Genomic DNA, 15,881 nt, shown 5'->3' on the forward strand with positions numbered 1-15,881 from the left:
TTACCCTATAGCACCTAGATGGAGCCAGCACTTATTGGGAAGAGGCCCCAGAGATCCTCAAGTCAGCAGGTCTTTCTTATTTCCAGCTCATTTGCTAATTAACTGCTGCCAGATGCATTACAAAATCCTTCTCTTGTTATTTTTTTAATACTACATAGTAACCTGGGGATAGACGATACTAAATGTTCAAACAAGTGAGTTAAAAATAATTATTAGAAGGATGAGTGGTAGTGGTTGGTTGATTGTCTCAAGCTATTTAGTAAGTAATTTATTTTCAGTTTGCAAAAACAGTTAAGGTCTCTCATTTCCAGAATGAAAAAGTAACGATTCTTTATGGGGTCTTGCATGACTTGGTCATTTAAGCACACTAACTTGGATTAAAGCACCAAAACGAGGTGGTTAATACATTCTTACAGCAGAGGCATGTATTGATCTGTGCTGTCAGTCTCCTGCTTCCAGGAATGTTTTTTGGAGGATTGAAAGAAATGTGGAGGAATGAGTTCGAGGTTCTCATTTAGGACTCACTGGTGTAGCACATAAAGGGATGAAGTATTCCCATGGAGCGTGGCTTGATTTTGATCCATAGACAGAGAGCAGGAAAGGATTATGCCCACTGTAGACTGTGGAATCCAGGGTTTGGTGTTGAGATCCTAAATTGTTCTACACCAAACATGGTTCACCAGCCTTTCACAAATGAGACATACACATTATCTTATCCATTGCCCTGTCTCTAAACGATCTCACCTCCCAAACCTCAGGATCCTACTGCCTTAGGACATCATTGAAAATAGGTTCCAGCTCTGTGCCTTCTGGCACCTTCTTCTATCTGTGGTTCAGTGGTAATGGGTTGATGCTGGACTACAGTCTTTTAGTGTTTTTTTTCCAACCTTAATCTTTCTGTGATCTAGTTCTTCAGACCAAGACCCACCTCCATGCTCACAACCTCAGTTTCTGTCTCACTGCATCTCTTCATCTCCTCAAAACAAGACACCTGGACCCCTTTCTCTCATTATTTTAGTACTGTCTTTCCCAGCTCATTAAGCAGGGTCCCAAACCCATGCCTCATACTCCTTACATTGCACCTTCCCTGTGTTTAGGCAGCTTCTGAAGTGCAGCTGGTATGTTGTTGTCTGCTGGGACGAGGAGATAAAGAGACCTACATAGGTCCAGACCAACAAGAGACTCATGTAACCCCATGCTTTCCAACACTGACTCAGACTATTTTTCTCTTTAGGCAGGTTTCTTGCAGGGATTAAAAAGAGATGTTAAAGGGGGATAGAGTGAGACTTCAGTCTGACAGCAATAAGGATACAATATGCTATGATACCACATCCAGGCATCAGCAATTTCCTCTGGATGTGCTGTTCAGAGAGAGAGTAGCAGAGCTTGAAAATAACCACCTGGCTGTGGTTGGAATGTCTATCTGTCTTCCTAACTATCAAATGACTCTCTCTCTTCTTAAAGAACTATACTCCAAAACGTAAAACTTTTCTTTCTTTTTAATGTTCTTTGCTGTTGGAGACAGCTTTTCTGTATCTCAGAGCTGACTTCTATTTGTTGTTGAATTATATAGCTGGAAGAGATGGAGGGCTAAGAGCAGAGAAGTAGCACACTGTGTATGACTCACTTGGGAATGTCCTGAGAGTGAGCAGTGAAAGAAAGGTATAAACTTTTTTTCTTCTCATACAGGTCCCTGGCTATAGGCAAGAACGGGTGGAGAAGGGCCTCAAGCTCTTTGCACAGCTCATCAACAACAAGGTTTTCCTGCTGTCCTTCATCCGCACACTGGAGTCCCAACGCAGCTTCTCCATGCGCGATCGTGGCAATGTGGCCTCTCTGATCATGACGGTGTTACAGAGCAAGCTGGAATATGCTACTGATGTCCTCAAGCAGCTCTTGGCTGACCTCATAGACAAAAATCTGGAGAGCAAGAACCACCCCAAACTGCTGCTCAGGAGGTAAAGATATCCAGGGCTGGGCAACCTGCGACCCACTATTTAACACAAGCATGTAGTTCCATTTTGGATGAAAATGATGCATTTGCTTGATTTTGGTTCATGGAACAGAGTATGAAATTATATATAGCCATAGTTCATACGACCCTGTAGAGCTGGCATGAAGCTGTTTGCAGGGAAAGGTGGATAAGGCATGTAGGGATGAGTGAAGGCTTTGCTTTCCATTACTGGTTTGCTGCTCTCTTCCTTCAGCCAGTAATTGGAAATTTTACTACTATTGCATTATCTGTGGATTTTAATGTGAATCTTCAGAAAACTTCATAAGAGCAGCATGAGGCCACATTTCATAAGCCTTATTGTGGACTTGTGCTAGACCAACAAGTATATGACATAGTACAGGCTGTGTAATATACTTGGACTACGTAGTGAGTAAATTGGAAGTTGCCTTATCATGCCTGAGAGGTGGACAAATCTGCTGTGCTTCACATTTCTGAGTTACCTACATATGTAGTCTGTGTCCGCTGCATTGTGTGATCTCCTGTCTCTTCCTGATCATTGGCTTTTGGAGCCAGTTGAACCCAGAAAGCAGAGCTGAGCAGGACAACAGAAATGGTTTCATTTGGGTTTGTGCTTCACATTCTAATCTCCAGAGTTGTGTGGAAAACTTGAATATGCTGCTCTGTAGTTAATATAGTTTCCTTGCTTAAGGAAAGGCAGCATTTTGTCCTTTTAGGATCATATTAATCTTCTTTCTATGGTCTGAACCAACCCTTCTGCTTGAAGTCAAAACTTTAAGTGAAAAAGGGGATGGATGGCCTTTGCCACTGCTCAGAGCAGTGTTTGAGGTGCTCAGAGCTGATTATAATGGATGGCTCAGGCAGAGGAGAGGTCTGTAGTGCCTGCTGGGAAAGTTTTGTTCTGACACGCTGCCCATCATGAGGTACCAGCAAAAGGAGGAGCAGCAGGCATTTCTTGGCATTCAGAGTAGCAACACCAGGGGCAGAAAATGGTCTTCACTTCAGCATTGTTTGACACCCTGAGTCCTATAGCCTGGTTGGCAACCTCCCTCCAGCAGTCCTCAGCCTTCCTCTCTGTGCTTCTCCTCTGATGCTTGTTGTCACTGCCTTCTTCCAGTTATCCCTTCATTTATCCTCGCCTTTCTTTTCCCCTCTCTCCATCTCCTTATCTTTTCTGATTGTTCATCCCTGTCTTTTCCTGAGTCCCCCATTTCCCCTTTTTCAGCTTCTTCCAGCTCTTTTCTAACTGTAATCCCATTTGTTGAGAATGCACTTTGGCCTTTGTCAGGCCACATGTGAACGTATGTTTGGCTCCATTCCATGACCCTGACTGAGGGGAGCACAGGACAAACAGGTTGGGTTTGACAGATGGAGTCACTAGAGAGAGACACAGCAATGATCACTGTAGACAAAAGAAATGAGACCGATGTTATGCTGAAAGACTAAGGAACCTAAAAAGCAACCTACAGCCCTAAGCAAGATACTTTGAAGATACTTGGTGATAGCCAGGTCTAGCAAGACCCATGTTTACTCATTCAAGCAGGAACTCTTGCTTTCTTCTTGAGCAGAAGCAGTCCATGCATTGGAAGCAACACAAGCTTATTGTGTGCTCCTGGTGCCCAAACCCAGTTAACAAGTACAAGTTAGTTAATCTGTAGGAAAAGTTCACTCTGAAGTCACAAGATTGATTTTTGCTTGGTTGGAAACAGAGTTCAAGGGCTACAGGAATTGCTCTCTGAATGCGCCACATTGACACAGTGAAGATTATAATTACTCTCAAATGCCAGGGAGATAATCACTACCAGATAAGTATTCTCTAGAGATTTAGATCTGCCTTAAGTACTTATATGACCTACTCATCTGTACGGCCTAACTGTGAGCTCCTCATATTTGATGGATTTATCCTCCCAGAGCATCTCTGAGGTTCTATTCTTTTGCTGATGGAGAAAATGCAGAACAGGCACATAGGGACTTTCCTAGTCATTGGAGAATCACAAGGGCAATAAGGATTTTCTAGGTTTCCTAGATCCAAAACTGAAGTAGAGACCCTAGGAAATGCTTATGTGCTTAATCCTGATGGTATTGTGCCTGATTTTCCATGGGGCTTGGTGATCTGGATAATAACATGCAGAAAAGCAATCTCTTATCCAGACCTTAGAGATGACTAACATGACTAACTTATTCCAATATTTGTTTTATCCCGGTCTGATTTTAGGACAGAGTCTGTAGCTGAAAAAATGCTCACCAACTGGTTCACCTTCCTTCTGTACAAGTTTCTCAAGGTAAGATGAGTAATGGGCCCTGGATGAGCAGCTGCTTTAATGCATAGCTTCTTGACAAGGTGTAGTTGGGGTAGCATTGACTTTGCATGACAGTGATCAGCAATTCCTTGAGACACCCTCTGAGCCCACTTGTTCCTACTGTAAGGTCTCTTTTGAGAGTTATGTAATAATAATTAAAAAAGAGGCTTTCAGCCTGTGAGTCCTATCATTAATGGCTGGGTGATGATATGTCCTAATGTGGACCCACACTGAGCCCTTAGGTGTGCTAATTGCTGTGGTCCCATGCTCACAGCCATCCTTTTGGAGAGAGATGCCTTTTCACTTTGCCCTGACTCTCAATGCAGTTGCCAGATCTCCCTGCATCTCACATTATGTCATTTGAACAAGATAACCAACCTCTGCTTGGAATTTCAAAGCTTTACAGTCCTATTCCTCTGAGCCTTTCCCACCCCTAGGCACAACCTGTCAAAGGCTGAATGCATGGGGAAGTTTTGAAGGTCCCTGCAAGGTAATTTCAGTGACTCTAGTATCAGATTCCCACTTGCAGCTGAAAGGAAAGGGTACAAGGAGGTGACTCTCTAAAGCACTGCTTTTATAAGTCTTTCCACCCACTCAGCTACTTGTCTTCCTGCCTTAGCCTGAACAGTGGCCTGATAAGTGCATGAGACAGGCACACAGAAGCAATATGCTGCTGGCAGATAAGCTAATTAAGTGGGAGACAGGTGTAGGAACTGAAAAAGGGGCCACTTTGCTTTGTATTATTAACTCGTTCTTGCCTGGACTTACACCAGAGGAAAATGACCTCGCTCATTGAGTTGGGATGCACCACTAGAGGGGAGAGCAATGTGGGAAGGAGAGAAGAAAGAGCAGAGTCATGAAAGAGAAGGGAAGGACAGAAGAAAGCACAAGGAGAGATGCATGGCAAAGAATGTGCAGAGGGAGGGCACAGCAAGAGAGGACAGGTGTGGGAAGAGTGAAGAGAGAGTGAATGAATGAAGGGAAGGAGACATTGGAGAGGAGGTTGCTTTGCTGCCTGTGGGGTGCTTGTTGCACCAGACATCACTGATGCAATTGCACAGAACAAGGGGTACCATGGTTCTGGGGGCAGCCCTCCCCTCAGTCATGGAGCTGCTCCTACCCGAGCATCACTACTTGCTGTCATCATAGGAGTGCTAAGGGAGACTGTAGGCACTGCCCAGACACCTGAGATGAGGCACCAGTGGTTCTATCTCCTGCCAGCCCTATCTCCAGGTCTTTCAGGACCCATCTCACTACCTGCTCTGTTGCAAAGGTGTGGCCCAGCAACAGTCACTCAAACAGCCTTTGTATTTTTTGATGTGAGGGTGACTCCCAATGATGCATCTGCCTGGAGTGGCTGAGGATGGCAAGCAGCAGCAATCACTGAGATATCATGTGGGCTTGGGATCCAGATTTCCATCTGTGCTTTTTCTTGCTCACCTGATTGTTGTCTCTCACCCTTGCAGGAGTGTGCTGGTGAACCTCTGTTCTCCCTCTTCTGTGCCATCAAGCAGCAAATGGAAAAGGGTCCCATTGACTCAATCACTGGGGAGGCCCGATACTCACTGAGTGAGGACAAGCTCATCCGACAGCAGATTGATTACAAAACACTGGTGAGTACTCTGAGTATGCTCTCCTATGAGCTTGTTCACCTTTTCCTAACAAAAAGGCATTTAGAGAAAAGAAGCCAGTGAAGGACACAGATTTTCTGGGTCTTTTCCTGCAACCCAGCAGCATAGCCTGACCTACTAGTAGCAACAACCAAGTTATGTTGCTGATGAGTTCTCTTGCAAAGCATTTCTGCAATTATGACTGCTTCCAATTTAATTCCACTGTGTTATATCTCAAATTTAATTCCACTGTGTCATATCTCATGCCTAGACCATCTTGAGTTCCCCATGGGCATTGTCTGTTATGTGAAATCCTCTGTAGATATTCAACACCCATATGGACACCTACCTGTGTATCTATTGCAGGGTACCTGCTTTAGCATGGTATTATCTCATGATCTCTTCCAACCCCTGCCACCCTGTTCTTCTTCAGAGTCAATACAACATTCCTTTTAAGCAAGCTCAACAAAAAGACAAATGAACTTGACTTAAAGATTTCAAGGGAAATAGAATTATTCCTTGTCACTGAGTCATTTGATTAAAAATATGGTTGACTGCATGGTGAAAGATAGACTGTTTATTCCTATGTTGGATACATCCAACCTGGGCTTCCGTGTGAGATTACATCCTTTTTCTCTATGATTAAAGAGCATCAGTTAAGGATGAAGAACACTAAACACCTCTTCTTAATGTAAATATTTGTGGGTCTTCACTTTTTTCCTGGATACAGTAAACCTTCTAAGCCTCTGCAGGATGATGGAAACTTTGCAAGGGCTCAGCTGTCTCTGTAATTCTTTTATTTCCCAGAATTTTCTCCTTAGAACACACCAGCAGGGAGTTGGAACGAGATGATCTTCAATGTCTCTTCCAACCCAAGATATTCTGTGGTTCTGCAATCAGAAGATTCTTTGAACTTAGCAGCTGATATTATGTACATTATCAGCTGAGGGATGTCCATTTTGCTTTTATTTAACTTGCTTAGAGAGCTGTATCCAGTCAGTGATAGCTCCTTGACCTGCATTAAATCTTAGCATAGGTGGGCTGACTCTACAGATGTCTTCCCTGACTGCAATCTAGAGCCTAACTTCAGTTGGATTCAAGTCTAATGAGATAATGAGTAGGTAGACTTTACTCTTAAACAAGACTGCAGTTTAATTTTGTGTTCTAAAACTTTCCTATTAAATCACCAGGGTAGTGCTTCTTTCCCATTATGTGTAGCTGTCTAGTAATTTGGAGACCTGATTTTGGAGAGAATGAGTGAAAGGGAAAGAAAATCAGGCACAGAGTGATCTCTTTCACCAAAGGAAATCCCTCCGATCCTTTTAGGTTTGATATAACTCAGCCAGCAAAGGGTAGTAATTATACATCGGCTTGAACAAAGCTCTCTTCCATTTGCTTTGTGTTGTTTGATGTTAATCAGCTCTCCCTCTTACATCTCAAGAGTAGACAAATATAACCCGATAGGAATCTTAGCAGATTTACAGAGATCAGCTTCGGTGAAGGAGATTAAGAAGAAACAGAATACAAATAAGATTGTTCTTCCTTTTGTTTCTTCTTATTTCTGTTATATTTTGTTCTTCCTCTGCCCTTCTTGAACAGACATTATTCTGTGTTTTGTTGGGTTTTTTTTGTCAAAAATATATAGTAATGAAATTAAGCAAGAATTTATTCAAAATATATAGTCAAAAATATATAGTAATGAAATTAAGCAAGAATTTATTCAGTGCTTGGAATAAAGGAGATTCAGTATTTGTAATATAGGATTTCCCTGGTCACTGCAGTGAGTCTAGTGTTTGTGGCTGAGATTCATTGGGTTCTGTTTCATGAGTGCTAGATGGATGCTGGACTGAGTTGAATCACACGTCAAAACAGTCTGTCTATTGCCATGATTCCAGGTAGACAAGACTTCTTTTGGAAGGGCATTATTTTTTAGCTTTTATTAATCATGACCATTATTTTAAGTCATGGTTTCAAATATGGTTTGAGTGAAAAGCAGATCCGAAGAAACTGACTTATTGAAGGAGACAAAAGGAGACAGAGCAGTTTCAAACATCTGGAATTACTGATTTTACAATGTGCACCTCATTCACTACATTTATATTGTTTGGGTCTGATTTACTTCCAGACCAGATAGATAGCTCCAATTTTCTCTGTGCAAAGTCCTGTAGTTCTCCAAGGAAGCAGCCCACAGCCCACAGTAAGCTGAGGTCTTTGCACTGTGGAACAATTTGTGTACATGCAAGAGATTTTTCAGCCCATAGAATAATTTGAATCGGAAGGGACCTTTAAAGATCACCTAGTCCAATTCCCCTGCAATGAATTGGGACAGCCCAGGAGACATTAAGGTAGCTACAGATTATATTTGCCAGCATAAATGTGCATCAGCTACACAGTAGGTCTTCTCCCAAGATGTATACCTCGAAGAAACACCCTCTGGTGTTAATAACTTTGCTAACAGTCAGTTATCATCATCGGTGGTCTGCAGCGTTATTAAAAGCCTAGCTGGATTATTCCATCTATGGCAGATGAGAAGATTTCATTCCTGCTGGCTGCCATCTGCCTTTGCCAAAATCCATGGGCTTCTTTTAGCTTTTCACCACACCAGAGCCTCGCTGCACAAGCCTCCCTCCCTGCTGCCACAGCTCTGCTCTTACTGGGAGATGAAAGACCATCCATCTCCTGCATCAGCTTCATTTCTCTTGACACAAATAATGCAGAGGAGCAAAGGCCTTGATGTGTGTCGGAAGCTGTCAAGAGAATTGGATAATGAGTGCTCGGGGCTGGCAGGCAGGAGCTGCCCAATGCGTACTGAGCAATGGCATGCACTGCATGGTGCCTGCACACCTTGGCAGAGTTGAGAGCTTAATCAGATCATCCATCCTGACAACGTAGCCCAGGGTGGATAAACACGTTTTGAGCTGTGTTTGGTTAAAGCCTTTCAAGGAGTTTTGGTGGCAGGGAGGAAGCCAGAAATGAGATATCAGAGGGTTCTCCCATGCTTGGTCTTTTTGGGCATCCTTCTCCTTGCTCTGTTGCCAAGATATGCTGTATGATTACCCCTTGGACCTTCCTCAGACTAATCTAGAAGCACCAAAACTATGGCGATGTCCTGGTCTCAGGATAGAACACCCAAACAATAAAGAGAGCTCAGGACCAGGGTCCCCATATGAGTAACCACAAGCCATGTGTTTGTATTTTAAATGCCAGTAATCCCTAGTGGAGATTAGGGCTTAGTTGTGCTAAGAACTGCATATATATATGTGTACTTAGAGACAGTTCATGGCTGGAAGGGCTGGCAGATAAAAAAGCCCAAGGATATAGAAAGAAGGTCAATAAACACAAATCCAGTGAGATGCCATAGCCCAAGGTCAGCCCTGACCATGGTGGGGGTGTGGAACTAGATAATCTTTAAGATCCCTTCCAACCCTATGGTTCTATTAAAAAGTCAGTCTGAGAGCAGGACTCGGTGGTGACTATTCTCTTTGCTCCCATTCCCATATCTTTCTGTGTTGACCTCTTGACTAGCACTGAGCTGACACAGACCTCAGTGCGTGAGTTGCATTCTTGAAGGCAACTGAAGTTGTTTGCATTGGTGCTGAACCACTCTGTAGAGCTTGCTGTGGCTGACATCAGTTCTGTCCAGTTTAAGTGAGCTCAGGTCAATGAAACCTGCAGGGTAACTTGGTCTCTACAGACATGTGGACCCCTCTAGGATTCTCAAATGAGCTGATCTGGCCTGTATTACCATGTCATTTCCCTACCAATGTGTAGCAGGAAAGGGGCAACTGATAACCTCAACACTGGATGCATATCAGCAGCGCTTTTTATGTATGACTCTGTGATCATTTGAGATGAAAGATGCCATGGAATTATACAACTGTGCCGTTGTCATTATTATCTGAATCGATGCTTCTTCAATACTCCTGAATGTGACACATAAATAATAGCATTATGATGTAATCAATATCTAGTATTTATATCTACCCTTTCATCCAGAAGGATCAGAGAGCTCTTTGTAAGCAATATCTTCACAAGTCCCTCTTAGTTAAGTATAACAGCACCAAAGGGAGCCTGGTGAGCCAATATATAATTATACTGATACAATTTCACCCAGTTTCAAGCCACGTTTAGATCTCACTGAATCTTGGTAGGTTAGATGGAATGCAATAGAGGGTCAAGTATCTCTTGCATACTATAGAGAGGAATTTATGGCCGAGGTAAAATTAATCAAAGTCACCAAAAATAACATGGTTGCACATATAAAAGTTGCAACGCAGTATTTAATGACTCTGTATTGCCAGAAACTCCAGAGAACACTGCTTCCAAGTGCAAAGGTGTGCTAAGTTTATAAAAGTTTATGGACTTCACACTCCTGTAACGAGAGCAGAGCACTTGACATAGACATGGCTAAGAGTTAGTGGACAAACTGCTGTTAAACCTTGTGTTTGTTTAAAGCATCCCTCCCTCCCCACTTCATATGCTTTGGATTTATTCTTGGACACGGTCTTCAGAGAAAATTATATTCTCCTTCAGAGAAATCTGAGGCCTTTCGGGTTGAGTCGGTTTTCTTATTCTTTATGTGAAAGCAGCAAGGCTTTTTAGTTGCTGTTGTTTTGTGTATCTTTTTAAAAAGCCCTACATTTCAAGTTATTAACACAAGAAGGATCCATCCTATGCAGAAGATGGGCAAAGTTAAGGCAGAGGGATGAAAGATTACTTTTACCTGCACTGTCCAAGTCAGATAGGAGTGTAAGGAGGATGCTGCAACACTTAGACACCTTGCCAGATCTCCAAGGAGCAGGGAATGGGTCAGAGACCAAGTAAAGCTCTGGATATCGGTTCAGATCTAGTCAGGGTCTGGTTGTGTTGTCTGTTAGCACGTGGGTGAGTGTTGTTTTGAGAGACCCGCAAGAAGGTGAGTGTGGAAAGTTGATCACAGGATACCTGCGCTGTTGTGAAATGTATGGTTGATCTCACTGCCTCTTTCTCAGGTCCTGAGTTGTGTGAACCCTGACAACGTGAACAGCTCCGAGATCCCAGTGAAGATCCTGAACTGTGACACCATCACACAGGTCAAGGAAAAGATCCTCGATGCCATCTTCAAGAACGTGCCCTGTTCCCACCGGCCCAAAGCTGCAGATATGGACCTGGGTATGTGAGTGCACAATGGGCTCTGAATGCCCTGTGGCTTGTGGGAGAGGGGACACAGCCAAGCTCAACCCAAGCACTTTGCTGTAGCAAGTGCCACCTCTCCAGGTGCTTGGGCAAGGCAGAGTGTCAGCAATGCTCAGAGGTCAGAAAAAACTGACTAGATTAATACAAACACTCCTGGCTTTTGAAAGCTCTACTTCCCTGGCCTTGAGGACTTAAAATCTCCAATAGTCATCCTGCTTTTCTGCACAGAGTTTGTCTTGCACAAGGCACATCCTGCCAAAACCTCTGGAAAAGAAGGTACCCAAAGCACAGGGTGGTGTTGTCAGCAGTGTTCAGGCTGCTCAGATTTATTCTGAGCTCTTCTCTGGGCGGTGAAGGCTCGGATAATGCATGTCTTCTTGCTGAGAGAGTCACAGCCCAAGCAGAATTAATTTCTCGTCATGTGGGCACAGGAAAGGGGATAAAGCATCCTCTGTTCAATGGGCTGCATCCATCTCACCCTGACTGCTTCCTTCTCCTACCAGCATCCCTCCACCAGCAGCAGGGCTGGAAGGTGCTGCTCTGACGTCTCCTTTTTGTAGAGAATTAGGAGATCAGCACTAACATTTGTTAGGAAAGATCCCTCTGTTTATGAATTCTTGCTTTTTTGTTCCCTTGTGAGATACTCTGCTCGAAGGGTGGAAAGGGCTGCACCAGCTTCACTTGCATTTTAAGTCATCTCTGGGGTACACAGCTTCAAACACGTATACCTCTGGGGCTAAAATCAGCTTCTGTCCAAAACTTGGAGCAAGGGCATGAGGGCAATGAGATATTTGCAGCTGGATCCAATACAGCACCTGGAGACCTGTATGAAAGGCTGCAGAACAGTCTGCTCAGGGCATTGCTGAGGTGTCTGGCACAGGGCTGGAACTGCATTGTGTGTGACGATCAGCCAGCATTTGCCCTTGGTGACCTTCAGTGAAAGGGGCTTGAGTGGAAAATGATGGAGTCTATAAAAGTCAGTGCAGGAGAGGAGGAACCAAAAGGAGAGGGAATGGATGGATGCCAAGAAACAATTCACAGCAATAACAGAGGCAGAAATAAGAGGTCAGGGATTAAAGTTAAGTGTGTATATGTGTGTGCATTTGTGTAGGGGAGGAGGGGACTCTTGACAGAAACTGCAGCAAGATTCCTGCTCATGTAAGGCAGTCAGAATAATGAAACGAGCTGCCAACAACAGCAGCAGTAAAGAACAAATCATATATATCATCAAGAAAGGACCCAAGGTGATTGTGGAGGTGCTGTGAGTCAGCAGTGAGTGCAAGGGTGAGTATCAGGCCAGGCAAGGTGCCAGGGTGTAGTAGATGGGACTATTGGGATTGACAACCAAACCCCTTGACCTGTCTGGTGTTGGAGGGTGACCACAGAGCCCATTAGCTTTGGGTCTCGGGTTGGGTGTGGGTGGCAAGTGATTTATTCTGATGTGGGGATGAATGTTGCTTCCATGCTTAAAGGCAGGGATTTGTACCCGTGTATTGCAGTCATGAGGGATAAACTGGAGTGCACAGATTTTATTACAGCTCTGACAGCTGAGAGGTACAGAGCAGTGAGTGGAGGGGATCCTAACTAAAGCCTGGGAATCCTGCATCCAGGGCTTTGCTGCTAGAAGTAATTATGATATTCTGAGTGATGCTGAGGTGTGTGCAACCCTAACAGAAGTACAGAACACAGTCTTGTCCACACTGACAGGAATCTGCTTTTGAGCAGCTGTTTGGCCAATAGCACTGATGATGTAGTTGGCAATAATAAAAATAACATTTTTATGTTTGATGATCGTTATTACACAGGAAGATACGGATAGAGAAAGAACAACCCAAACCATCTTCTCATCTAGGAGAGTCCTGCCAGCAGCAGGCTCCCTTATCACAGCAGTTAATAACGTGGGAGGAGCAGGGCTGGCATGAGTGAAGCAGGAACAAGAGGACACGCACACCCAGCCACAGCTCCAGCCCATCCTCTTTGAGGGAGAGGTACTTGTTGGCATCTGGCATCCTTCAGTGACAGCAAGAGCAGCAATGGGAGAGCAGAAAGCAGTGCTAGGCATTAGGAAGCAGCACAGAGCTCTCAGCATCACCCTGCTCCAGGCTGAAAGCTCAGAGCTGGGAAGGTGGCTGGATCAGCCCCTCCAGTGCATGCTAAGCAGTGGATCTGAGCAGGTGATTATCATCTGGCCTTGAAATTGATCATTTTCTAAAGAGCAACACTGTTTTCTGTTGCAATGGCAATTTTCTAGGCTTTCCGGCCGCACTAAGGCCAGATTGCTCACATGAAGAAAGCAAACAAGCTAATGAGTTATTTTGAGTTGTTAAATGCAGGGTAGCTGCAGGCAGAGTGACTCGTATGTGTCGCAAATGTCATAATGTTTTGCAGTTACCCAGACAACTCATGGAGGGGGTTGTCAGCTGAAAGCATTTATTTTGGACACCCTGAGGTTACATTTTAGTCCAAAACCCAAATTGCAGCCCTCAAAGTAAAGGCTTCTTTCTACTGTGGCTATTTTTGTTATTGTTGGTTTTTTTTAAAGCCTTTGCCATAAATAAAATATTCCCCATCTTTAGGAAAACGTTGAGGTGTGAAGATCACCAAGCAGAAATTTGGCTCCATGCTGAGGCAATGACTTTTCTCTGAGCCTTTGGAAAGGGACTGCATAGGTGGGGGCAGTAGGGTTGAATGCCTTGCATACTCAGTGGTGCTGGTTCAGCCTCACTGTGGACCTCGTCAAGGCAAACTATCAGTGCTTCACCAGCATGCCATACTGAGGTGTTGAGTTTAACATCTAGGAACCGTTTAAACTGAGTGAAACTAGATTATATTTACAGTAAGGCAAAGGACCAGACAGGGTGGAGAGTTGGGCACAGAAGAACCTTGTGAGGTTAGATAGGAGCAAGTGTAGAGTCCTACACCTGGGGAAGAATAACTGCATGCATCTGTATGGTTAGAGGCTGAGCTGCTGGAAAGGATCTCTCCAAAGAACCTGGGCCTCCTGGCGGACAGCAGACTGTCCATGAATCATCAGCGTGTCCTTGTTGCCAAGAAGGCCAATGGCATCCTGGGCTGCATTCAAAAGAGCGTGTCCAGCAGGGTGAGGGAGCTGATCCTCCTCTACTCTGCATTGGTGAGGCCACATCTGGAATGCTGTGTCCAGCTTTGGGCTCCCCAGTTCAGAAAAGGTAGGGATCTCCTAGAAAGAGTGCAGCAGAGGGCCACGAAGATGATGAGGGGCCTGGAGCATCTCCTGTATGGGAAAAGGCTGAGAGACCTGGGACTGTTCAGGATGGAGAAGACTGAGAGGGAATGTGTAAGCTAGATGCATATGTCCCCCTTTTGGTACACAGACACACATCTTTTCATAGCCTTTCAAACCAGACTTAAGGTCTGTAGGAAAAGGGTGTGAAGTACAACGGAGTGTGTACAGATGACCAAAATGAATTGTATGCATCATGACCTACAAATGCTCATAGAGGGTAGGGTAGGCAATGATGACTAGCTCAGAAGACATCTAGAGTGAGATAAGAGTTCTTACAGTTCTGGGTGTTTCAGTTGCCCCTGAAAAGTCTTTTCTGTGCTGCTGTTTTCTCTGTTGTTCACTGGGGATCTTCATGGTGGACAGGATCAGAGAGAAGGCAAAAGGGAGGTATGTCTGTAAGATATGAGGGGCAGGACATCTCTCCCTCTCCCACCTTATAGTAGGCTCGCTCCTTAGCAAGGCATTGCTACCACTCAAACAAGCTCCTCTTCATCGATGTCCCCTGGAACATCCCTTTTTTTGAGTCAAGTTGAACGGAAAGGTTGTTTCTTAAGGAAGAAAAAAAAAAGAAGAAGTAATTCCTGCGTGCAATAAAAAGATACACTATCTGCTGAATGAAATATAAAGGCTTCACAGCAGCTGTCTCCTGAGTTTGCATTTACCACTGCTCCTGATTGGAAGGCTTGATAAAGATAATGGGATTTTTACCTCCCTCCCCCTCTCTCCGGAAGGTGGACGTGTAACAAATTGGATTGGAGTGTGTCTCTCCTTTGTGCCAGCTCACAGAGGAGTGGGCAAATCTGATGAGAGAGGGGATGGGGTGCTGCCAGCGAGGACAAAGCTGAGAGTTTTCACTTAGTGCTGTGAATATGGATGTCAGGGTCACCTTTTCCTTCTTTTGTGCCCTCCCAGCCTGTTCCTCTGCATCACATAATCATAGAATTGAGTTGGAAGGGACCCTTAAAGGTCATCAACTCCTTTGCAATGAGCAGGGACACCTACAGCTAGAACAGGGACATCTACAGTGGTGCTTCCAGACAACACATCTCTTTGCAGATGGTTCTGTGACCACTCATAAACAGTAAAGAGAAGCACATAGTGCTGCTCTGAGGTTAGAAAAAGTTGGGGATTCTTTCCCTGTTGTTGCTCAGATTCATAGAAGACACAGTCCTATGGTTCCTAAAGTGTCCCCATAGCAAAGGGAAGGCTTCCGCTGCTCTGTTCAGGATCCTGTTCTGAGGATCCTATTCAGCCCTCAATCATGGAGAAACAGAATGAGGAAAGGTGTGCCTACATCTTGTATCAGAGCCAAGGGCAACCCTGAGAACCCATTAATTCCTCCCAAAACACTGTGTATGCGTCCTTCCCCAAAGGTGAATGAAGAAAGAGGACTGTGGCAACATGCTGAGACATGGTGGAGCAGTATCAAAGAGGGGGTTAAAGGCATTTAAGAGACACACACTGTGACAGCAGAAGAGAATCATGGAATCACAGAATGGCTTAGATTGGAGGGGACCTTAAAGATCATCTATTTCCAACCTCTCTCCAATGAAAAGGGT

General features: G+C 44.4%; 1 protein-coding gene across 3 annotated transcripts in view; it reads left to right on the forward strand.

The window, feature by feature from the left end:
• Positions 1–15,881, forward strand: part of LOC107313179 (plexin-A4) — a 403,220-nt gene that overhangs the window by 353,449 nt on the left and 33,890 nt on the right. For all 3 annotated transcript variants that reach the window (XM_032449091.2, XM_015861239.3, XM_032449104.2), the window contains exons 22-25: positions 1,690–1,958; positions 4,188–4,254; positions 5,739–5,885; positions 10,874–11,033. In XM_032449091.2, the coding sequence (XP_032304982.2) occupies positions 1,690–1,958; positions 4,188–4,254; positions 5,739–5,885; positions 10,874–11,033 (643 nt within the window). The remainder of the gene's footprint in view (positions 1–1,689; positions 1,959–4,187; positions 4,255–5,738; positions 5,886–10,873; positions 11,034–15,881) is intronic.

The sequence above is a fragment of the Coturnix japonica genome, chromosome 1, assembly GCF_054131305.1.
Source record: "Coturnix japonica strain WE chromosome 1, WE-NBRP24, whole genome shotgun sequence".
In the NCBI taxonomy this organism is placed as follows: domain Eukaryota; kingdom Metazoa; phylum Chordata; class Aves; order Galliformes; family Phasianidae; genus Coturnix; species Coturnix japonica.